General features: G+C 44.9%; 1 protein-coding gene across 1 annotated transcript in view; it reads left to right on the top strand.

Moving 5' to 3' along the window:
- The first annotated feature begins 4,410 nt into the window (after window positions 1–4,410).
- The window catches only part of LOC124553467, a 94,088-nt gene continuing 72,761 nt past the window's right edge, over window positions 4,411–25,737 (top strand). Inside the window, exon 1 of the mRNA XM_047127325.1 lies at window positions 4,411–4,564. Within this exon, the coding sequence (XP_046983281.1) occupies window positions 4,411–4,564 (154 nt within the window). The remainder of the gene's footprint in view (window positions 4,565–25,737) is intronic.

Genomic DNA, 25,737 nt, shown 5'->3' with positions numbered 1-25,737 from the left:
GGTCTGTAGGTAGTAGAATGCACGCTACAAGGCATCCACCTCAGACCTGTTCCTGAAGTAACCACTTTGTAACAGCTCATTGTGTCATTGTGGTGCCAACTACCACCTAAGCTGCCGCTGCAGATGCAGTACGGTACGCCAGAGCCATACGCCAAACACAATTGTTTTCCCTCTCTGTAGTTCCACGTGGCCGTTTGGAGCCCAATCTTATTGGCTCCGCAGTACATTGTCGTGACCGTTTCTGGCAACAATGATGTACAGTAGCAACATTCGGGGCAAGTTTTTCTGTAATGTTGCAAAAGGAACATGGACCTTCTTGTAGCCCTAATACACAACCTCTTTCAGTCCCAGTGACAAACATCAAATGGCAAAGTCCAATTTCAAAGATAAATGAAATATGTGACTAGGGCCTCCCGTCGGGTAGACTGTTCGCCAGGTGCAAGTCTTGCGATTTGACGCCACTTTCGCGACTTGCGCGTCGATGCGGACGAAATGATGATAATTAGGACAACACAGCACCCAGTCCCTGAGCGGAGAAAATGTCCGACCCAGCCGGGAATCGAACCCGGGCCCGTAGGATTGACATTCTGTCGCACTGACCACTTAGCAACCGGGGGCGGACTGTTTCAAAGGTAATTAACGCTCACGAACGTTGCAGCAAGTATTTAAAAGAAACTTGATTTGCATCCCCATAGAGGCACTGCTAGCCACACTCTTGTGCGACTGGCACTGCTCTTAAATTTGGATAGACATCATCATTCTGAAGCAGAAAGACGCCTCCCAACTTACGTTTCAGTTGCAGAACTGCTCCTTGGTGTTGCGATTTTCAGATCCGAGTATAGGGCTGCAGCTTTCTCCATTTCGAAGGAATCCCCCCCAGGCGTACCCCCCCCTCTCCACCCCTCCCCTCACAACCACCACCTACTCTCCCCCCCCACCCCCCCAGCTGATGTGGTGCCTTTGTCTTTTCAACTAATATCCTAGTAGCGCAGTTTTCTCGCCAATAGTAGCCATCTCGACACCTCACACTTACTACAATATGTACACACACTAAGCGGTACCTGGCGGCATTCAGCTTCCCGGACTGCCGTGGTGGTCATGTGTTCGCTCATTAGCGTATTTCCTGCATAACGTATCCATCGATAATCAGTTTGATCAACAAATTTATTTTTGTTACAAACGCAGTTATCGACGGGTTTATACAACGATACGATATTGCAGTGCCTGTGTTATTCCGAATTACGACGTGAAGTTCGCTTCGGCGTGCCTGCATCGTAATTCAGAATAACACAGGCACTGCAGTGGCGTATTCATCCTCCGACTGTAGGCAGGCGACTTTCTACAGAAACGTCTCCCCTGTGTTGGAATACACATAATGGAGGTAAGAGTACAGCTTGCAGACACATGGTTGACAACAAACAGGTGTTTGCGGCTGGCCGCGGGTCCCGCTCGGATAGCCTAATGGCAAGGCGGCCACTCGCGACGAGTGGGACGTCCGGGTTCGAGTCCCGGTCCGGCACAAACTTTCACTGTCGTCATTCCACTCCACAGCTTATGGTTGTCCATATTCGCAATTTCGAATTGATATAATGCACAAAGGGCGTTATAAAGTATTGCACAGTCGTCTCTTTTTTTTATTTTTTGAAGGAGGAGAATGAAATTTTTTGTGAACATACTTGGAACATTTAGCTCTACATTGAGCCTACACTGTGTAGCCTCCATCAGCTGTGACGCATCTGGCCCAACGTTCTTACTATGCACTTTTGTAAAATTCTGGGGATTGACTATTAACCATCGCGTGACACAGGAAATAAGTCCCACTATCAAATGTTTTACCGCGCAGGCGGGCCTTCTGACGATCAAAGAGGTAAAAATCCGCACTGTAGGGAGGATGAGGAACAATTTTCCAACCCATTGTCCTCATTTTTTTCTGAGGCATAAGAACTGTATGGGGTGTGGCATTGTCACGGTGTAGTCCGATGAACTGACGCTGAAGCTGTGGTCTGTGGGTCTTGACGGCACGTCGCAGCTTGTCCATTGACAAACAGTAATGGTCCCGATTAACTGTGGAGCTAGGTTCCAAAAAGTCAATGAAAACGACACCACACTGATCCCAGAAGAACGAGGTCATCACCTTTCACCCTCTTGTTCGTGAACGTCTTTTTTTCTTCTCCCGAGGGGAACCCGGACGGCGCCGCTCCATGGATTGTACTTTGCTCTCAGGTTCGGACAAAAACAAGCATGTTTAATCCTATGTAATGATGCCGTCAAGACACTGTTTCCACTCTTCGGTAAAGGTCTTCATGAGACCCTAGCACACATTCTTCCTCATCGGTTTCATTTCGCTTGTCAGTAATCTAGGCACCCAACGTGCAGAGACTTTTCTGTACCCTAGTGACTGTACCAGTGATACCACACTACCCAATGACAAACGAGTCATTTCAGCAATTTGTCGTGTCGTCACACATCTGTCTTTTGGATGATTTGGTCAATGGTCTCCTTATTCACATCACTCACTGCCATGGATGGTCTACCGCATCGTGGATTTCCCAGTAAAGAGAAATCAACTTCTTTAAACCTCTGCAACCACCGCTGGATACTGCTGCCATTCACAGTGTCCTCCCCATTAACAGGGAGAAACTTCCTCTGAATCAATGTGGCAGAGTCATCGCCTGTCTTGAAAGGGGAACTCCATCATCGACCGTAGTCGCCACCTGACATCTACTTCACGGTCCATTATGGCTCACCTGTAAATGAAAGGAAATACTTTTATATACCAAGTTATAGCTGAATGTTCCAAGTACGTTCACAAAAAATTTAACTCTCCTGCTGCAAAAAATAAAAAGATTAGCGACCACTGTGCAAAACTTTTTGAACGCTCTTTGCAGATCTACAATGAAGCGGGAAAGAAACTGTTATGGGCATGCATATTCAAATACAGAGATATGTAAATAAGCAGAACGCGGCGCTGCGGTCGGCAGCTCCCATGTAAGACAACAAGTGTCTGGCGGAATCATTAAATTGGTTATTGCAGCTACAGTGGCAGGTTATCAACATTTAAGTGAGTTTGTCGGCGTACGAGCGATGGAACACAGCATCTCCAAGGTAGATAGGAAGTGAGGAGTTTTCCCCGTACGATCATATCGCGAGTGTACCGTGAATATCAGCAATCGGGTAAAACATCAAATCTCCGACATCGCTGCGGCCGACAAAACATCCTGCAAGAACGGTACCAACGACGACTGAAGAGAATAGTTTAACGTGACAGAAGTGCAACACTTATGCAAATTGCTGCAGATTTCAGTGCTGCACCATCAACAAGTATCGGCGTGCGAACCATTCAACAAAACATGATCGATATGGTCTTTTGGAACCAAAGGCCTACTCGTCTACCCTTGATGACGGCACAACACAAAGCTTTACTCCTCGCCAGGGCCCGTCAACAGAGACGTTGGGCTGTTGATGGCTGGAAACATGTTACCTGGACGGACGAGTGTCGTTTCAAGTTCTAGCGACGGATGGATGTGTGCAGGTATGGAGACAACCTCATGAATCCCTGCGTGTCAGTAGCGAGGGTTCAAGCTGCTGGAGGCTCTGTAAGGATGTGGGGCATGTGTACTTGGAGTGATATGGGACCTCTGATACGTCTATATACGACACTGACAGGTGACACGTACGTAAGCACCTTGCCTGATGACCTGCATCCATTCATGTCCATTTTCCATTCCGACGGACTCGGGCAATTCCAGCAGGACAATGCGACGTCCCACACGTCGAGAATTACTACAGAGTGGCTTCGGGAACACATTTATGGGTTTAAACACCTCCGCTGGCCACCAAACTCCCCAGACATGAACATCACTGACCACATCTGGTATGTGCTGCAACGTGCTACCCAGAAGATATCTCCACTCCCTCTTGCGGACTTATGGTGTTCATTCCTTCCAGCACTGCTTCAGACATTAGTCGAGCGCATGTGGCACTTCTGCGTGTTCGCTGGTGCCTTACATGATGTTAGGCAGGTGTACCAGTTTCTTTGGCACTTGAATATGCATCAGTTCCCAATTCATTATTAAAGACTGGCACGTCATGAGATTTTTGTGTCGGAATAGTAAATCAGTACGCCTGGACATCTGCTACAAGTCTCTTAGTGTAACTCGATGTCGTCCTAAGTCCACGTTGCAGGCGTATTTGTGAAACAAATACTCTTTTGTGACGAATGCGTGTCCGCAGTTGATGTCTGGTAAGGTAAAGGGAAAAATGAGCGAGTCACGGGTGGGAGACGTCACGCTTCCTGCGGTTTAACCTTCCTGCGGAAACTCTTCCGCTGCACGTAGCGCACACTCAGTCAGTGCTCCCTGCGGTACGCACCGCCTGTGTTCGTTCGCACCTCTGCGTGAGTAGCTGACAATGGACCCAGCGGGCGTAGCTACGTCGCTGCTGGTTTTGCTGGCAGCAGATAACTCCTCGATGCTCGACTGTGTCTGTAACCACGTCGCCAGCGTCACCGACGACATGAGTTACGGCGATGGACTGATGTGGGAGACGTACTGCCAAGACCTCGGTGAGTACATCTTCGTACAGCGTCGACTCACTCGACGTTACGCAGTTACACAGTTATGTACTCAAACAGGCAGCTTGGCTTGCACATAGTGCTGTGAAACAAGGTAAAACGTTCACAGGCCACCAACGAAGGAGTACATCATACGTCTACATCTGTATGATCACTCTACAGTTCATATTTAAGCAGTTCATCGAACTACATTGTACCTTCAAGTTACGTGGCTAGTGTTCCACTCTCGAGCAGCCTGCAGGAGAAATGAACATTTAAATCTTTTCATACGAACCCTGATTTCTATTCTTCTTCTTCTCTGTGTAGGTGGGCGCCAAAAAATATATTCCAACACTCGGAGGAGAAAGCTGGTGATCGCAGTTTCATGAGAAGAACCTGCTTTAACGTGAAACGTCTTTGTTTTCATGACAGCCACTCCAATTCCTGTATTATATCCGTGGCAAACTCTCTCCTATTTCGTGGTAATACAGAACGAGTGCCCTTCTTTGGACATTTACGATGTCCGTCAATCCTACCTGGTAAGAATCCCACTCAATACAGCAATATTCCGGAACAGGGCGGACAAGTGTAGTGTAGGCAGTCTCTCTAGTAGGCCTGTTGCAGTTTTATAATCTTCTGCCAATAAATCAACGCCTTTGGTTAGCCTTCCCACACACATTACCTATGTGACATTTCCAGTTTAATTTACTCGTAATACTAATCTCTAATTGTTTAACTCAATTAGATTTCTTTAATTTATCGTGTTACTGAAATTTCGCGGATATATTTTACTACTCATGTTAATGACTTCACACTTTCCATTATTTAGAGTCAGTTGCCACTTTTCAAATCATACAGAGATCATGCCTAAATCATTTTGAAATTGTTTTTTATCATCTGATGACTTAACGACAATCGTAAATTACAGCATCAGCAGCAAGTGGCTTGTAGTGAAATAGCGTGCTGACGGAATATCGTTTCAGTTATGCGACTGGATACGTAATTTCCTGTCAGAGAGGTCGCAATTCGTAGTAACTGGCGGAAAGTCATCTAGAAAAATACAAGTGATTTCTAGCGTCCCCCAAGTTAGTGTTATCGGCCCTTTGCTGTTCCTCATCTACTTAAACTATTTGGGAGATAGTCTGAGCGCCGGCCGGTGCGGCCGTGCGGTTCTAGGTGCTTCAGTCTGGAACCGCGTGACCGCTACGGTCGCAGGTTCGAACCCTGCCTCGTGCATGGATGTATGTGATGTCCTTAGGTTAGTTAGGTTTAATTAGTTCTAAGTTCTAGTCGACTGATGACCTCAGAAGTTAAGTCGCATAGTGCTCAGGGCCACAGTCTGAGCAGCCGCCTTGCAGATGATGTTTATCGTCTATGAGGTTATCAGAAGATCCAAACGAATTGTAAAACGATTTAGAAAAAATATCTGTATAGTGGGAAAATTGGTAATTGTCGCTAAACAATGAAAAGTGTGAGATCATCCACATGAGTGCTAAAAGAAATTCGTTAAACTTCGGTTACACGATAAATCAGTCAAATTTAAGCACCGTTAAGTTTAAGTACATAGCTAGGAATCAGAATAATCAACATTTTAAATTGGAAGGAACACATAGAAAATGCTGTGAGGAAGGCTAACCAAAGACTGCGTTTCATTGGCAAAACACTTAGAACATGTAACAGGTCTACTCAAAAGACTGCGTGCACTACGTTTGTCCGTCATCTTTTAGGATACTGCTGCGCGGTGTGGGATCCTTACCAGATAGGATTGACAGAGTACATCGAAAAAGTTCAAAGAAGGGCAGCACGTTTTGTATAATCGCGAAATATGGGAGAGGGTGTCACTGAAATGAACAGGATTTGGGCTGGACATCATTAAAACAAAGGCGTTTTTCGTTGCTACGGAATCTTCTCACGAGATTTCAATCAGCAACTTTCTCCTCCGAATGTGAAAATATTTTGCTTACGCTGATCTACGAAAACCATAATAAAATAAGGGAAATCAGAGTTCGCACTGAAAGATACAGGTGTTCGTTTCCTCCGCGCTGTACGAGATCGGAATAATACACAATTATTGTGAAAGTGGTTCGATGAACCTTCTGCCAAGCACTTAAATGTGACTTACCCGTGTAGATGTAGATGCAGATGAAAAATCTTTGTGGGCTGTTCAGATTGTCTTCTAAATGATTCATGTAGATGAGGAACAACAGAGGTCCTATAAATATTCCTTTGGAATTACTCGAAGAGTTTCCGTCGATTACTACGAACTATGACCTTTCCGACATGAAATCACGAATCCACTCGCACAACTGAGACACACGTAATTTGATAACATTCCGTCTGTGGGGAACAGTGTCAAAAGCCTTCTGAAAACATAAAAGTATTAAATCAATTTGACATCCCCTTTCGATATCACTTATTACTTCGTGAGGATAAAGAGCGTGTTGTTTCTTCACAAGAACAATATTTACTGAATATGTGTTAGTTATCTCTCGATAAAACGCCTTCTTCCAGGTGATTCATGATGTTCGAACACAGAGCATCTTCAAAATCATACTGCAAATCGTCGCTACTAATGTGGATCTGCAATGCACACGATTACTCCTGCTTCCGTTCTTAGTATTGGTGTGACTCGTGCAACTTTCCAGTCTTCGGGTACGGATCTTTCGTGGAGCGGGCGGTTGTACGCGACTTCTAAGTACGGAGCTATTGCATCAGCATACTTTGTAAGGAACCTGGCTGGTATACAGTCGGGACTAGAAGAGTTCCGTTTCTTAATAGATTTGAGCTGCTTCGCTACAGCGAGGACAACTACTTCTAAGTTACTCATGTTGACAGTTGTTCTTTATTCGAATTCTGGTATATTTACCTCGACTTCTTCGGTGAACGAATGTCGGGAAACGATGTTTAGTAACTCTTATTTACTGGCACTGTCATCACTAACATCACCATTGTTAACGCGCAGTGGAGGTATTGATTGCGTCTTGCTGCTGCTGTACTTTACATACACTTCTGGAAATGGAAAAAAGAACACATTGACACCGGTGTGTCAGACCCACCATACTTGCTCCGGACACTGCGAGAGGGCTGTACAAGCAATGATCACACGCACGGCACAGCGGACACACCAGGAACCGCGGTGTTGGCCGTCGAATGGCGCTAGCTGCGCAGCATTTCTGCACCGCCGCCGTCAGTGTCAGCCAGTTTGCCGTGGCATACGGAGCTCCATCGCAGTCTTTAACACTGGTAACATGCCGCGACAGCGTGGACGTGAACCGTATGTGCAGTTGACGGACTTTGAGCGAGGGCGTATAGTGGGCATGCGGGAGGCCGGGTGGACGTACCGCCGAATTGCTCAACACGTGGGGCGTGAGGTCTCCACAGTACATCGATGTTGTCGCCAGTGGTCGGCGGAAGGTGCACGTGCCCGTCGACCTGGGACCGGACCGCAGCGACGCACGGATGCACGCCAAGACCGTAGGATCCTACGCAGTGCCGTAGGGGACCGCACCGCCCCAGCAAATTAGGGACACTGTTGCTCCTGGGGTATCGGCGAGGACCATTCGCAACCGTCTGCATGAAGCTGGGCTACGGTCCCGCACACCGTTAGGCCGTCTTCCGCTCACGCCCCAACATCGTGCAGCCCGCCTCCAGTGGTGTCGCGACAGGCGTGAATGGAGGGACGAATGGAGACGTGTCGTCTTCAGCGATGAGAGTCGCTTCTGCCTTGGTGCCAATGATGGTCGTATGCGTGTTTGGCGCCGTGCAGGTGAGCGCCACAATCAGGACTGCATACGACCGAGGCACACAGGGCCAACACCCGACATCATGGTGTGGGGAGCGACCTCCTACACTGGCCGTACACCACTGGTGATCGTCGAGGGGACACTGAATAGTGCACGGTACATCCAAACCGTCATCGAACCCATCGTTGTACCATTCCTAGACCGGCAAGGGAACTTGCTGTCCCAACAGGACAATGCACGTCCGCATGTATCCCGTGCCACCCAACGTGCTCCAGAAGGTGTAAGTCAACTACCCTGGCCAGCAAGATCTCCGGATCTGTCCCCCATTGAGCATGTTTGGGACTGGATGAAACGTCGTCTCACGCGGTCTGCACGTCCAGCACGAACGCTGGTCCAACTGAGGCGCCAGGTGGAAATGGCATGGCAAGCCGTTCCACAGGACTACATCCAGCATCTCTACGATCGTCTCCATGGGAGAATAGCAGCCTGCATTGCTGCGAAAGGTGGATATACACTGTACTAGTGCCGACATTGTGCATGCTCTGTTGCCTGTGTCTATGTGCCTGTGGTTCTGTCAGTGTGATCATGTGATGTATCTGACCCCAGGAATGTGTCAATAAAGTTTCCCCTTCCTGGGACAATGAATTCACGGTGTTCTTATTTCAATTTCCAGGAGTGTATGATCGGAATCTCTCAGTTTTCATTCAGATTTTTAGAAAACTATTCAAGACATGTTCCATCGAAGTTCCCGCTAAATTTCGAGCTTCTGTATAACTTTGACGATCTAGGTGTTCTTTCGTTCTTTTAAAAATTTGTGTGCTTTTTTCTGTTGCTTCTGCTACACCGTTCTGATATGTTTTGTGTATCGTGGGGAATCTGTTTGATACGCATCTCTCAACTGCGGTCGATGCCATTTCCTAGCATTCAAACTCCGTCTTGTCTGTATTTAGATATTGCGATCGAAAAGAGTGGAAATTGCGTGAAGCGGATTTTTATCTGCTTGTTTAAGTAGATGTATTTTGCATGTACACTATGTGCTCAAAAGCATCCGGACATGCCAAAAACATGCGTGTTTCATATTTGATGCATTGTGCTCCCACCTACTGCCAGGTACTCCATATCAGCGACGTCAGTAGTCATTAGACATCGTGAGAGAGCAGAATGGGGCGCCTTGCGAAACTCACCGACCTTAAACGTGGTCAGGTGATTGGGTGTCACTTGTGTCATACGTCTGTACGCGAGATTTCCACACTCCTAAACGTCCCTAGGTCCACTGTTTCCGATGCGATAGTAAAGTGGAAACGTGAAGGGGCACGCACAGCACACAAGCGTACAGCCCGACCTCGTCTGTTGACTGACAGAGACCGCTGACAGTTGAAGAGGGTCGTAACGTGTAATGGGCAGGCATCTATCCAACCATCACACAGGAATTCCAAACTGCATCAGGATCCACTGCAGGTACTGTGGCAGTTCGGCGGGAGGTGCGAAAACTTGGAGTTCGTGCTCGAGCGGCAGCTCATAAGACACACATCAGACCGGTAAATACAAAACGACGCGTCGCTTGGTGTAGGGAGCGTAAACATTGGACGACTGAACAGTGGGAAAACGTTGTGTGGAGTGACGAATCACGGTACACAATGTGGCGATCCGATGGCAGGGTGTGGGTATGGCGAACGCCCAGTGAAAGTCATCTGCCAGCGTGTGTAGTGCCAACAGTAAAATTCGGAGGCGGTGGTGTTATGGTCTGGTCGTGTTGTTCATGAAGGGGGCTTGAACTCCTTGTTGTTTTTCGTGGCACTGTCACAGCACAGGCCAACACTGATGTTTTAAGCATCTTCAAAAATGGTTCAAATGGCTCTGAGCACTATGGGACTTAACTTCTAAGGTCATCAGTCCTCTAGTACTAAGAACTACTTAAACCTAACTATCCTAAGGCTATCACACACATCCACGCCCGAGGCAGGATTCGAACCTGCGACCGTAGCCGTCGCGCGGTTCCAGACTGTAGCGCCTAGAACCGCTCGGCCACTCCGGCCGGCTCTAAGCATCTTTGTAGTTCCCACTGTTGAAGAGAAATTGGGGGAATGGTGATTTACGCTTAAAACACGATCGAGCACCTGTTCATAATGCACGGCCTGTGGCGGAGTGGCTACACGACAATAGCATCCTTGTAATGGACTGGGCTGCACAGAGTCATGACCTGAATCCTACAGAATACCTTTAGGATGTCTTGGAACACCGACTTCTTGCCCAGCCTCACCGACTAACATCGATACCTTTCCTTAATGTAGCACTCCGAGAATAATAGGCTGCCACTCCCCAAGAAACCTTTCAGCACCTGACTGAACGTACGCCTGCGAGAGTGGAAGCTGTCATCAAGGCTGAGGGTGGATTCCAGCATTACCACGAACTTGTAAGTCGTTTTCAGCCAAGTGTCCAGATACTTCTGATAACATGGCATATTTTTGGTGGGTTTAGGTGTTACGGTATTCAGTCTCACTACAACAGCCTTGTAGCCACTAATCTGTGTATCCGCTATTGTGCTCTCTATTGGTTCACCTTTATTTGTTGCTAAGAGTTAAAATATAGTTTCTAAACCATTAACACTTCGAGTGCGCTCCTGAACTAACAGTTCGAAATAGTTTTCTAAGAAAGCATTCAGTGGTATTTCGAAATAAGTTTCTTGCATGCCACCGACTCTAAACATTCATGAGGTTGTCTCCATACTCGTACACGTTCATCCACTCGATACAATTTGAAACGGGAGTCGCCCGACCAGAAAACACGTTTCCAGTCATCAACGGCTCCAGTGTATATTCTCTGCAATTCCTGTCGGTATGTACTGGTGTGCATTGAACAGCTACAGCCGTTTCCAGTCGCTATATTAGTTTTCCAGTGCCCTCTGTTATTTCGAGCAGTGGTTTGTAGAGCTACCAGTGTTTTCCAATGGCCGGTGAACGTGCTTAGCTGACATGGCGAGCCAGACTGCGTGGTGCTTACAGCAGGCCGTAGTTGTGAGGGGTGGAGCGGTACTTGAGAAGACCTCCTGCCTGCATACAGTCATGTAGATCGCGGATCACCCAGAGAAGGGGCGGCAAACATCATAGTTATAATAATCTATACACACACACACACACACACATATATATATATATATATATATATATATATATATATATATATATATTGTGGATCATAATTACTAGTGTAAACGCATGTAGTTCAAAGTACACGACACTAGAAGTAAAAAAGTCTCAGTAAACATAGCGTCGTAAATGCATACCTTAAGAGCTACGAGCAATTCTCCATCTTCGATACTGTGAAGCAGGTCTCACCTACTGCAGGCTCTTTGCTTTCCACATTTTGGGAAGTATGTCCAGTAACATTGGCTATAAAATGCAAACCTGTAAAGTTATAAGCAATTGTTCATTAGAAGAGTTGTGTTTCCAAGTAGCGAAGATGAGCACGTGTTCATAGCTCTTAAGGTGTACATTTTAGAGCCAATGTTTACTGGACACTTTTTCTTGTTTTGGTCCCTACTACTACTTCCCAAAATGTGGAAAGCAAAGAGCTTGCAGTAGAAGAAATTTGCTTCATAGTATCGAAGATGAAAAACTGCTCGTAGTTCTTAAGATATCCATTATCGACCCCATGTTTCCTGAGACTTTTTTGCTTCTAGTATCGTGTACTTTCAACTGTATGTGTTTACACTATTTATTATGATACACGGTGTATAGTGTTCGTTTCATTGTAATTCATACAAATCTACAGTATTATTCCGATCTTCATGAAATTTTGCACACTTTACCTTCAAGGGAAGAGGAAGGTCACTGTCTGCATAATATTTCGTAATCTGACTTTAAATATATGTGTTTGTGGTACATATAGAGGAAAGGTTTTTGCGAAATAACTCTAAAAGTTCTTCGCCGATCTACTTCAAATTTCTACATGATGCCATAGTGAAAATTTGGGAGGACGTAGGCTACATATATTTTTAGCAAGAGCTGGTATTGTCATTTGGAGAGCGAAACCGGTAGATACATAATACTAACTGCGACCTGTGGCTCTTTTCAGAAACTTGTATACATACCTACACACGAGCAGTGGCGGATACAGGAAAACCTCAAGGAGGGGCGCTAAAGCTATCTTGAGCTATCTTTACTTTTAGCTTAATATTAAATAATCGCCAGCCGGAGTTGCCGAGCGGTTCTAGGCGCTACAGTGTGGAACCGCGCGACCGCTACGGCCGCAGGTTCGAATCCTGCCTCGGGCATTGATGTGTGTGATGTGCTTAGGTTAGTTAGGTTGAAGCAGTTGCAAGTTCTAGGGGACTGATGACCTCAGAAGTTAAGTCCCATAGTGTTCTGAGCCATTTGAACAATTAAATAATCAAGTCACACGGAAAGTTTAAGAAAGTATCATTTGAACTGATTTATACGCATATACAACAGCATGCCATCTTACGATATAAAAAAGTTACAAATGTGGTTCTCTTCCTCAAATGAAGAATTGTATGCGCAAATTGATTAATTCGCATAACATACATTACTGGGCAACTGAAAATCCATGTTGGCTGCGGGAAGTTGCACACCAAAAACCGTGGTCGGTTACTGTACGGTGTGGGATTCTGGACAGAATTACAGGCCCCTATTTCATCGAATGAAATCCTAATGTTAGGAAGTACACCATGTTACTGGAAGAAACATTAGGTCTGTTATTGGAAGAAATACCTTTAGGAACAGAATGTAGTATCGACACTTTGCGTGTCCGACACATTTTTCGCTGATGGCCAGAAACGAGTTGCAGAGACAATTCCCAGATGGTTGGACTGGACGCGGAGGAGACGAGTCGTGGGCGGCTCGTTCGCCAGACTCGACACCCTGGAGTTTTTCTTGTGGGGATTCATAAAGGACATTGTTTATAAAGACGTTCTACTACAGCTGAAGATATGCGAGAGAGAATTGTCAGAGCATGTGGTTCGACAAGTGCCGAAGTGAGAAGGAATACCACTCAATCCATGATAAGAAGATTGCAGCACTGACTTGATACCAATGGTCATCAGTTCGAACACCTTCTGTACATGGACGTTCGTGCCGCGTTTTTGACCTTCGTTGATCTTCAAAGACCTTACTGTTACACGTCATTCGATTCGTCTCGATAGCCGCTGTCAGCCATTTAAGAAAACGAAGTTGACCTTTATATCTCTGACAGAACACCACCTAGTTACAAAAAACCAACGTCATATTATGGCCGCCGTTGTCCCATGCAACATTTGTCCCACAAACTTTTCAGCTACTATCATACTTTCGGAGTTATTCTTGGTGGCAATAGTTAGTGACTCACCCTGTATATTCCTATGCGACTCTCATTTTCCATTCATCTGTATCTGTAATTTAATTAATTTATAAATCAACTTCTTGTATTTTGACTTACATAACTGTCGATCTGTCTTTTATTGTACAAAACGTAAATTTTTTGGCAACTGCCATGTCCAGCTTTTATAATACGTTTCTAAAATTTTTCCGCTCATGTGACTGAAGCGCGGCAAATAGTATCCCCTGACGATCCAACCTAAGACCATACGTTTGCGGAGGGTGGGGGGGGGGGAGGGGGGAGGAGGGGGAAGTAACAGTAAGGAAGAAAAAAAGGTTGATTGCTGTTTCCCAAGCGGGTTGATTTCGCTGTGGGTATCAACAAGTCACAGGGCCAATCACTTTGTTGACAGATATTAAACATCTTGGGCAACGTCGGGAATTGCAGTTACTTACAAATAGAAATAAGTATGATTAATTTTTGTTGTAAAAAATGTCAGGCAATGTCTTTCAGCCACTGCGACGCTACTCCGATCCAGTAAACTTCCAGCCTTCTCCAAACAAATGACGAGGACAGTGATGAGACGAGAGGCCACGCAGTCGTACCAAACTACGCAGTGGGCTGTGCTGCGTGCGAAGTGGATTCGCTGGCTCTTGGACACAATGCAGCCAAGATCTGTCTGTCGATTAGGACCTCGAAGGTTTCTGCATTCACAAGTTTATTAATATCTCATGTACATTACTGTAAAGCTCGCACTGATTATCTGCAATGTACACACTATGATGGCATCCCGATGTTTCGGCTGTTGATGATAGCTGCCTATCAGAGGCCTCGCTTCATGAGTTTACTTCACGACAGTGCTACCGACTGCGAGGATCACCACAACGAACAGTAACACGGAGCAGGTACGAAACAGCTTAAATGTTCTCTCGCGAGATTATCTCTCAACCGAGATAAACTTTATCGGATGGCTCCGAGGTCGCTTCTCACGGGCTCAGCGTTGTTTGCTTCCAGAGGCACTCAATCTTCTCCTGTATTTCTTAGTCTAGGGCTCTTATTGCTCTTTGTTGGTGCTTTTCTAAAGAGTACTTGAGTCGCCCTTTTAAAATATTCTCGTATCCTTCGTAGCCCAACTAGCGGCGATAATGTCTTTTGCGTGGTAGAATAATCTGACCATAAATTTTTAGGCAGATGAATATAATTTTTTTCTGTTTTTTATTTATTGTGGGTCCACTTGCTGCCATTCAGTGCTCTGACTCTTTTCCGGCGTGTACTCATTTGTCAGCCACACTACTACACATAAAGGCAGATCCTGTTGGATTATTCTTTTAACCGATCCGAAGACTGTTGAGTAATCAGCTATCTTATTAGCTTACTGTCAACTGTGTAAGTGTAGGTGGAAAAACACTGTAACACTCTGACTCTCTTACACGAGTAAAAAACAAGGAATGGCGGCAGATCGTCAGGTAAATATACCTGAGGAGATATTTAACGTAAGCAGCTCAGAGGCGCATCACAGAAATTAAAACCACTACACTAGGGGCGTTCAATAAGTAATGCAACACAATTTTTCTCGGAAAATTTTGATTGAAAAAATACGGAGTTTTGTATGCTACATATTGGAATATTCCCGCCTATTGTCTCATGGAGCTCCGATAGGTGGTGGGGGACAATACGTAGCCTTTAAAATGGCGTCTGTAACAGAGGTGCGTTCCAAGCAGACAGAATTTCTCATTTCTATTGGCGGAACACCAGAGCGTCGCAGACACTGACAGGCGCGGGCAGAATGTCTACGGTGACGTGGCAGTGAACTAAAGCACGGTGAGTCGTTGAGCGAGGCATCTGACGTCATCGCAACAAGGTCGCACAAAACCTTCCGATCTACACACAGCTGTGACTCCTGCAGTGTTGAAACGTGCGGACACTCTCATTCCAGATGATGGACGGATCACACTCAGACATCTCGCTGCAGAACTGGACGTCCGTGTTGTTAGCGCTGACACACTCGTCCACCAGGTGAACTACTCAAAGGTGTGCGCCCGCTGGGTTCCTCGTCGCCTAACAGAAAGAGTGTTCTAGCAGCAGTGGACACGGGAAGATCCTGAAGATGATCCCAGCAGAAAGGTCGAAACGTCGATTATTTTAGAGGAGATATGAAGCGGGCTAATAGCCCAGAAGATTTTAACTTCATGCAAGGACCGTCTGTGCGGAAATGCTTGCACATTACGTGACTGATAGTTACAACTTTTTGTTGGACATCGCCACATGCTATGAAACTTCGATTCATCACTTCGAAACGAAAAAAAAAAACGGCAATCCATGGAGTGGCGCCACACAACTCCACTTCTGAAGAAAAAACTGAAAGCTGTACCGTCAGTTGGTAAAGTAATGGTGTCCGTCTTGTCGGAGTCTGAAGGGGTGAAGGGGTTATTCTGTTCGATCTTCTCCCTCATGGTGCGAAGGTCAAATCTGAAGCGTACTGCGCTACATTCAGAGAACTGAAGAAACGACTTCTGCATATTTGCTGTCACAAAAATGTAAACTGAATTTTACATCTGCATCTACATGGATACTCTGCAGATCACATTTAAGTGCCTGGCAGAGGGGTCATCGAAGCACCTACACAATTCTCTATTATTCCAATCTCGTGTAGCGCGCGAAAAGTACGAACACCTATATCTTTCCGTATGAGGTCTGATTTCCCTTATTTTGTCGTGGTGACCGTTTCTCCTTATGTAGGTCGGTCTCAATAAAATATTTTCGCATTCGGAAGAGAAAGTTGGTGACTGGAATTTCGTGAGAAGACTACGTCGGAACGGAAAACGACTTTCTTTTAATGATGTCCAGCCCAAATCCTGTACCATTTCAGTAACACTTTCCCATATTTCGCGGTAATAAACAACGTGCTGTCCTTTTTTCAACTTCTTCGATGCACTCCGCCAATTCTATCTGGTAAGGATCCCAGACCGCGCAGCAGTATTCCAAAAGAGGACGGACAAGCGTAGTGTAGGCAGTCTCCTTAGAAGATCTGTTACATTTTCTTTTGTGACCTGCCAACGAATCGCTGTCTTTGTTTAGACTTCCCCCACGACATTTTCTATGTGTTTCTTACAATTCAAGTTCTTCGTAATTGTAATTCCTAGGTATTTAGTTGAATTTACGGCCTTTAGATTTGACTGATTTATCGCGTAACCGAAATTTAACGGATTCCTTTCAGTACTCACGTGGGTGACCTCACGCTTTTCGTTATTTAGGGTCAACTACTAATTTTCGTACCATTCAGATATCTTTTCTAAATCGTTTTGCAATTTGTCTTGATCTTCTGATGACTTTATTAGTCGATAAACGACAGCGACATCTGCAAACAACCTAAGACGGCTGGTCATATTGTCTCCCAAATCGTTTATATAGATATAACACTACCTTGGGAACGCCAGAAATCACTTCTGTTTTACTCGATGACTTTCCGTCAATTACTGTTACCTCTTTGACATGAAATCATGAATCCAGTTACATAACTGGGATGATATTCCATAGGCACGCAATTTCACTACAAGCCGCTTATGTGGTACAGTGTCAAAAGCCTTTCGGAAATCCAGAAATACGGAATCAATCTGAAATACCTTGTCAATAGCACTCAACATTTCGGGAGAGTAAACATCTAATTGTGTTTCACAAGAACGATCTTTTCTAAGTCCACGTCGACTGTGTGTCAATAGGCCGTTTTCTTCGAGGTAATTCATAATGTTCGAACACAACAGGCTATATGTTCCAAAATCCTGCTCCATATCGACGTTAACGATATGGGCCTGTAATTTAGTGGATTACTCCTACTACCTTTCTTGAATATTGGTGTGACCTGTGCGACTTTGCAATCTTTGGGTACGGATCATTCGTCGAGCAAACGGTTGTAAGTGATTGTTAAGCTGGGAGCTAATGCATCAGCATACTCCGAAAGGAACCAAACTGGTATACAGCCTGGACCAGAAGACTTGCTTTTATTAAGTGATTCAAGTTGCTTTATTACTCCGAGGATATTTACTTCTACGTTACTCATGTTGGCAACTGTTCTTGATTCGAATTCAGCGATATTTACTTCGTCTTCTTTTGTGAAGGTATTTCGGAAGACTACGTTTAGTAGCTCTGCTTTGGCATCACTGCCTTCGATAGTATCTCCGTTGCTATCACGCAGAGCACACATTGATTGTTTCTTGCCATTAACATAATTCAAAAAAATGGTTCAAATGGCTCTGAGCACTATGGGACTTAACAGCTGAGGTCATCAGTCCCCTAGAACTTAGAACTACTTAAACCTAACTAACCTAAGGACATCACACACATCCATGCCCAAGGCAGGATTCGAACCTGCGACCGTAGCGGTGTCACGGTTCCAGACTGACGCGCCTAGAACCGCACGGCCACACCGGCCGGCAACATAATTCACATACGACCAGAATCTCTTTGGATTTTCTGCCAGGTTTCGAGACAAGGTTTCGTTGTGGAAACTATTGCAAGTATCTCGCATTGAAGTCCGCGCTTAATTTCAAGCTTCTGTAAAAGATAGCCAATCTTGGTGATTTTGCGTCTGTTTAAATTTTGCATGTTTGTTTCGTTGTTTCTGCAACAGTCTCCTCACCTGTTTTGTGTACCAAGGAGGATCAGCTCCGTCGTTTGTTAATTTACTTGGTACAACTCTCTCAGTTGCTGCCGATACTATTTCTTTGAATTCAAGCTACATCTGGTCTACACGGATATTATTAATTTGGAATGAGTGGATATTGCCTGTGAGGAAGGTGTCAAATGAATTTTTATCTGCTTTTTTGAATAGGTATATTTTTCGTTTATATTTGGAAGATTTGGGTGTTACAATATTCTGTCTCGCTACGACAACCCTGTGTTCAGTAATCCGTGTATCCGTTATGATGCTCGTTATTAACTCAGGATTATTTGCTGCTAAGAGATCAAGTGTGTTTCCACAGCCGTTTACTATTCGTGTGGGCTCACGAACCAACTGCTCGAAATAGTTTTCAGGGAATGCGTTTAGCACAATTTCGGATGATGTTTTATGCGTACCTCCGGAATTGAACATGTATTTTCGCCAACATATCGAGGCTAAATTAAAGTCACCACCAACTATAATCGTATTAGTCGGGTTGGTGTTTGAAATCAAACTCAAGTTTTCTTTGAACCTTTCAACAACTGAATCATCTGAATTGGGAGGTCGATTAAAGGATCCAATTATGATTGTATACCGGTTGCCAACAATGACCTCCGCCCACACTAGCTCACAGGTAGTATCTACTTCAGTTTGGCGGCAAGTTGAACTACTTCTGACAGCAACAAACACGCCGCCGTTGTTATCCATGATTGTGTAAGGCCTTAGACAATTCTACACACCCGAAATGAGCTCACAGACCATCATGGGACTGTTCTTCCTCGTGCATACTACATCACGGAACTCACACATTCCGATTGCCATCTGTTTGTCCCAATGAAGGATAACCACTACAGGAAGCAGTGCGTGGATGATGGGGAAATTATCGATGCAGCAGGAGGCTGGCTCCGTCATCACCCAGTAGAGTGGTGCCATGAGGCCCTCCCAATGAGGCGGCGTAAGGGTGTCGCACTGAACCGACGTTATGTTCAAAAATAGAGTTTAGGAGCCAGAGAACTGGGGAATAGTATGGTGTCTTGGTAACCTGAATAAAACATAACTGTTGGCAGAGAAAAAGTGTTGCGATACTTACTGAACACCCGTCGTATGTCCATTATAATGATGAGGATTTTTGGTTTCCTGTATAAATGTGGGCAGACAGGCCATGGTGGGGGATGTAAAGAGGGTGTAATTCCGGGAGGTGAGAGCACGTTGGGAGGCAGGCGGGAAGTCGACGGCAGAGGCTGCAAGTCTGCAGAGCAGGCCGGACTGAAGCTCTGGAGTTGGCGGCACCCACCCCCGCTGGCCGCCAGCGTACAGACGAGCCAAGTCTTGGGGCTCCTGTGAGCGGCAGTTCAGGTGCCACAGGTGCAGTCCAGTGTCTCTCATGAAGCCTTGAACAGACCTCTCGCTCACTGACGTACCGGTATCTCATCTCTATCGTTCTGAAAAGTTTCCCATCGGCGCGTGCATACATCTGACTAGCCAGCTCGAATTCTCCAAATTGCCAATGAAATCAGTGAACAATAGCTACGTTTTCGATTTGGACAACACACTCTGTGCTCGCGTTAGATATTGCACTAGTACGAGATATTTCGGATAACGCTGCAATTCTGATAGACACCATATTATCGTGTATAGACAGCCAGTCGAAATACTCCTGCTCCGTGCCATCTGAATCCATTACGACAGTGGGTATTAAAGTTATCTGTTTAACACTGTCCTGTATTTAGTGCATACTTTCTCGAAACGTCTATCAATATTTAATGCGTGTTGTCAGCCTGGCTTCATACGTGGTGAAACCAGAGTGAAACCACACCCAGAGGTTGGGCAGCCACCCCTCATTACCGGTGTCGGACATCGTAGGCTGGGCAGCGAACTGTGGCGGAACTAGCGTCAAACTTCCATGTTGGGTAGAAAATATATAGATACAGCAATGAGGAAGAGCTCAGTAGGCAGTACAGTTGAAGAGGAATGGACGTCCCTAAAAAGGGCGACAACAAAAGCTGGGAAGGAAAATACAGGTACAAAGAAGGTAACTGCGAAGAAACGGAGGGTAACAGAAAAAATATTTCAATTGATCGATGAAAGGAGGAAATACAAAAATGTTTTGGGAAACTAGGGAATACAGAAATACAAGTCGCTGAGGAACGAAATAAATAGGAAGTGCAGGGAAGCTAAGACGAAAGGGGTGCATGAAAAATGTGAAAGAATCAAAAAAGAAATGATTGTTGGCAGGACTGACGCAGCATACCTGAAAGTCAAAAGAACCTTCGGTGACATTAAAAGCAAGGGTGATAACATTAAGAGTGCAACGGGAATTCCACTGTTAAATGCAGAGGAGAGAGCGGATAGGCGGAGAGAATACAATGAAAGTCTCTGTGAGGGGGAAGATTTGTCTGATGTGATAGAAGAAGAAACAGGAGTCGATTTAGAAGAGGTAGGGGACCCAGTATTAGAGTCGGAATTTAAAGGAGCTTTGGAGGACTTAAGATCAAATAAGGCAGAAGGGCTGGATAACATCTCATCAGAATTATTAAAAACGATGAGGGAAGTGGCAACAAAACGACTATTTACGTTGGTGTGTAGAATGTCATCCACACAATTCCGAAAACGTCAAGAGTTGACAAGAGCGAGAATATCGCACAATCAGCTTAGCAGCTCATGGATCCAACTTGCTGACAAGGATAATATACAGAAGAATGGAAAAGAAAATTGAGGATGTGCTAGATGACGATCAGTTTTGCTTTAGAAAAGGTAAAGGCACGAGAGAGGCAACTATGACATTGCCGTTAATAATGGACGCAGACTAAAGAAAAATCAAGACACGTTCACAGGATTTGTCGACCTGGAGAAAGCGTTCGACAATGTAAAATTGTGCAAGATGTTCAAAATTCTGAGAGAAATAGGGGTAAGCTACAGGGAGACATGGGTCATATACAATACGTGAACCAGCCAAAAGGGAATAATAAGAGTGGACGACCAAAAACGAAGCGCTCTTACCAAAAAGGGTGTAAGACAAGGATGTAGTCTTGCACCCCTAGTGTTCAATCTGAACATCGAGGAACCAATGATGGAAATAAGGTTCAGGAGTGGAATTAAAATTCAAGGTGAAAGGATATCAATGATACTACTCGCTGATGACATTGCTATCCTGAGTGAAAGTCAAGAAGAATTACATGCTCTACGGAATGGAATGAACAGTTTGATGAGTACAGAGTATGGACTGAGAGTAAATCGAAGAAAGACAGAGGTAATGAGAAGTAGTAGAAATGAGGAGAGAAACTTAACATCAGGATTCTTGGTCACGAAGTAGACGAAGTTAAGGAATTCTGCTACCTAGGCAGTAAAATAACGAGTGACGGACGGAGCAAGGAGGACATCAAAAGCAGACTAGTAATGGCAAAATGGGAATTCCTGGCCAATAGAAGTCTACCAATATCAAATATCGACCTTAATTTGAGGAAAAAATTTCTGAGAATGTACGTCTGCAGTGTAGCACTGTATGGTAGTGAAACATGGACTGTGGGAAAACAGGAACATAAGAGAATTGAAGCATTTGAGAAGTGGTGCTACAGAGGAATGTTGAAAATTAGGTGGACAGATAAGGTGAGGAATGAGGAACTTCTGTGCTGAATCGGAATGGAATATGTGGTAAAAAAGTGTAAGGAGAAGGGACAGGATGATAGGACATGTGTTAAGACATGAGGGAATGACGTCCATTGTACGAGAGGAACTGAAGAAGGCAAAAACTCTATAGGAAGACAGCGAATAACTGAGGACATAGGTTGCAAGTGCTCCTCTGAGATCAAGAAGTTAGCACAGCAGAGGAATTCGTGGCGGGCTGTATCAAACCAGTCAGAAGACTATTAATATTTTCTGATGGGTAATCAACATATAGTTTGTACAGTAAGGCTCGTGGTAATGTTCCCTAAAGATCATACTGTTTATGCAGTGAATTTCTTTACGTCAACCAGCAAAGAATCTGAAATATGTGGGACGTGCATGAACAGACTAAATCTTTATATATGTGTCAACTCAAAGGCTATGACCCAGGATATCAGGTAGCGTATTTACTTATCTTAAAATATATTTGAGTAGTCATCAAACCAAAATATATTAAAAAGAGTACCGTGATGGGGTTTCATTCAGGCTGCAATAACGCAGCTAGGACTGAGACGAATTCGACAGATGCAGAGGTAATCATAGCGAACTACACTACAAAATAAATACGACGCACCAAGAATTATGTGAATGGGACGGAAATCGGTAGATGTGATGTAGATGGACCGACAAACATGTAATTGTAGTTTAAGAAAAATCGGATGATTTATTGAAAAAAAAATAACTTCACAAGTTGAGCAAGTCTGTAAAACGTTGATCAACCTCTGGCCTTATGCAAGCAGCTGTTTGGCTTATCTTACCACTGTCTGGGGCGCCTCCAGACACCTCTCCACTGGCCATCGGGGCTCAGTTCGAAGCAGAATTCATCAGTGAAGACGATTCTACTCCAGTCACTGAGCTCTCAGACCAAAGACGTGTCTACAGACGTCCCGCGCAATGGCGGGACACCAACCAGAATGTCGCCCGCCGCGTGGCGCGGCACCCAGGAGTGGTCTGGGGTGACGTTTCTTTTCTCTTCGTAGCAGGAACTCTTTGGTAGGCATCTGCACCGCCTTTACTGCACAGTAGTACGTCGACGATTTTCTACGCCCACTTTTGTCGCCTTTCATGGCAGACCATCCTGGGCTTATATTTCAGGAAGATAATGCTCTCCCGCAGACGGCGAGGATTTCTGCTGCTCGTATTCCTGCTTGCCAAACTCCACCTTGGGCAGCAATGTCGCCGGATCTCTCCCCAATAAAGAACGTAAGGAGCATTGTGGAAAGAGCCCTCCCACCGTCTCGAGCCTTTGGCGATCTAATTTGCCAGCTGAGCAGAATTTCGCACGATGTCCCTCAGCAGGTCATCCAACAACTCCGTCAGTCAATGCTAAGCCGAATATCTGCCGGCATGAGGACCAGAGGTGTACAGCACGTTACTGACTTGCTCAGTTTGTGAAGCTCTTTCTCTGGAAAAAACTATTAATTTTTTTTCTTCACTTGTCATCACTAGTTTATTTATATCTGTCCACCACATCTACCGATTCGGATAATTTCTTCGTGGTGCGTCGTTTCTTCTTTGTGTTATAGTGTACTTTGTGAAATTTATGTTCGTACTGAGTGTTGATTACGCAGTGGAAAATATTGATAATAACCTCACATGACGCAGTTATCTATAATGAAGTGCTACCCGAAAGAACCGGCACAAACGTCTAACCATATGTTGAAAATCGATACGACTTCAAACTGGCACAAAGAATGGCAACTTGCATTAAACGTTCAGAAGTATAAAATCGTGCACTTCACACATAGGAATCACTCATCTCGTAGAAATACCTGGGTGTTACAACTTGTAAACATATCGGAATGATCACATGTGCTCAGTCGTATGCCAAGGCGGTGGTGGACAACGGTTAACTGGTACAGTACAGGGAACGTAAAACCCATACATATATTACAAATTGTCATGACTAAATCGCTGAACCAATTTGGATAAAATCTGGTATGGAGATATCTTGGACTTCGAAGGAAAACGTGGTAAACTCAGGGAAGAAAAAAAAAATCCTGTTAAATTGCATAACTGTTCAGCACCAAATGTTTCTTTGTTTCTCTAACACTATCTTTTTTTTAGTTTCTAAAATGTTATCAATATTATCTATTTGTAGAACATCCTTTCCATCTTTTTTAAGCTGCGTAGTTGTATTATCTTTATAAGTATTATGCACATTTTTAAACATGGTATACGTGACTATCCCGTAGACGACACCCCAGCAGATGTCGACGACTACAAGTGTTTATAGATTAAACCGTTACAGTGCAAAACCGAGGTCTGCTCGTGCGTGCGGTTTCTGCAGTTTTAAAAATAACTGCTACACCACCTGGTGAGGCCATACGATTTTTACGGCGTAATATTGTGGAGATGCAATGATAAAATGCTAAGGTAAGCCCGAGAACCGTGGTTAAAACTGTTACACCGGTTCAAATGGCTCTGAGCACTATGGGACTTAACATCTGAGGTCATCAGTCCCCTAGACGTAGAAATACTTAAACCTAACTAACCTAAGGACATCACACACATCCATGCCCGAGGCAGGATTCGAACCCGCGACCGTAGAGGTTGCGCGGTTCCAGACTCAAACGCCTAGAGCCGCTCGGCCACACCGGCCGGCTATTACGCTGGGAAAGCTATAAGAAACATAGCAGTGGAAAAATCGCTCCTACCGGACCACAAAAAAATCATTTCCTTAAAAGGCTCTCAATCAAAAGTGGGTTAGCAGCCACTTTCTTCTGCACCTGTAAAATTTTACTCAAAAATATAGGCATGCGAACATATTCGTTCTTCAACAAGTTCCACTACCTGTAACTCGCTCACATCCAGTAGTCCACCCCTGTGACCGGCTAATACTCATCCACTTCCAGATGTCCTTCCTCACCCACCCATTCAGCCCATCATCGCTATTATAACTTTGTGTGTCTTTGTCATTCTCTCCTGTCTCTCAGCCACACTCCCCTTCATTCTGTCCTACTACTACACCCTTCTGTCACTGTCTCTGTCTCCCTCTTACTCTTTCTTATTGCTAATATACTATTTCTTCCTCCCCACTGCATGTGTCTCTTCTTCTTTGTCATTGTCATACACATCATTCACTCTGTCTCTTAATATCGCTGGCTCTCCTCCACTCCCCCCTCCCCCCCTGGCCACACCTTATCACCCTGGGACTGTCTCCTTCACTCGTTTCAAAGAACTGTTCTGTCACTCTCAACTATGCTCCACTGGCACTGAGCTTCTCTGTTCCCCCCACACTGCCACCGTCCCGTTTGCATTTTCTATAGCACAACCACTTTCTACCATCCTTCAGTATTTATTACTTTTCTGTCTCTTCGCCACTGCCACTCTCTTCTTCTCTCTCAGCAAAATCTTTAGAGGTGCTGAGGAATGTAGAGTGGGGCAGATAGCACTCAGTATTCAGTCAAGGGTCTTTCAATTAAACAGGGACATATTCGCATTTTTTCTGTCCGATACGAACATTTCTCAGTTGTTTTCTTTCCTTTCCCTGCTGCAACAGGGCATGTAACTTATATGAAAAGAAAGTTATTGGCCAATAAAATATAGATACTTCACTTACACTATGTGATCAAACGTATCGAGACACCCGGAAACCATACATTTTTTATATTAGGTGCATTGTGCTGCCATCTACCACCAGGTACTCCATATCAGCGACCTCAGTAGTCATCAGACATCGTGAGAGAGCAGAATGGGGCCCTATGGGGGACTCACGGACTTCGAACGTGGTCAGGTGATTGGGGTCACTTGTGTCATGAATCTGTACGCGAGATTTCCACACTCTTAACGTCCCTAGGTCTACTGTT

This window comes from Schistocerca americana, chromosome 11 (genome assembly GCF_021461395.2).
Source record: "Schistocerca americana isolate TAMUIC-IGC-003095 chromosome 11, iqSchAmer2.1, whole genome shotgun sequence".
NCBI classification, from domain to species: Eukaryota; Metazoa; Arthropoda; class Insecta; order Orthoptera; family Acrididae; genus Schistocerca; species Schistocerca americana.
The sequence above is the reverse complement of the archived record's forward strand: the minus strand, read 5'-3'. Positions and strand labels throughout refer to the sequence as shown.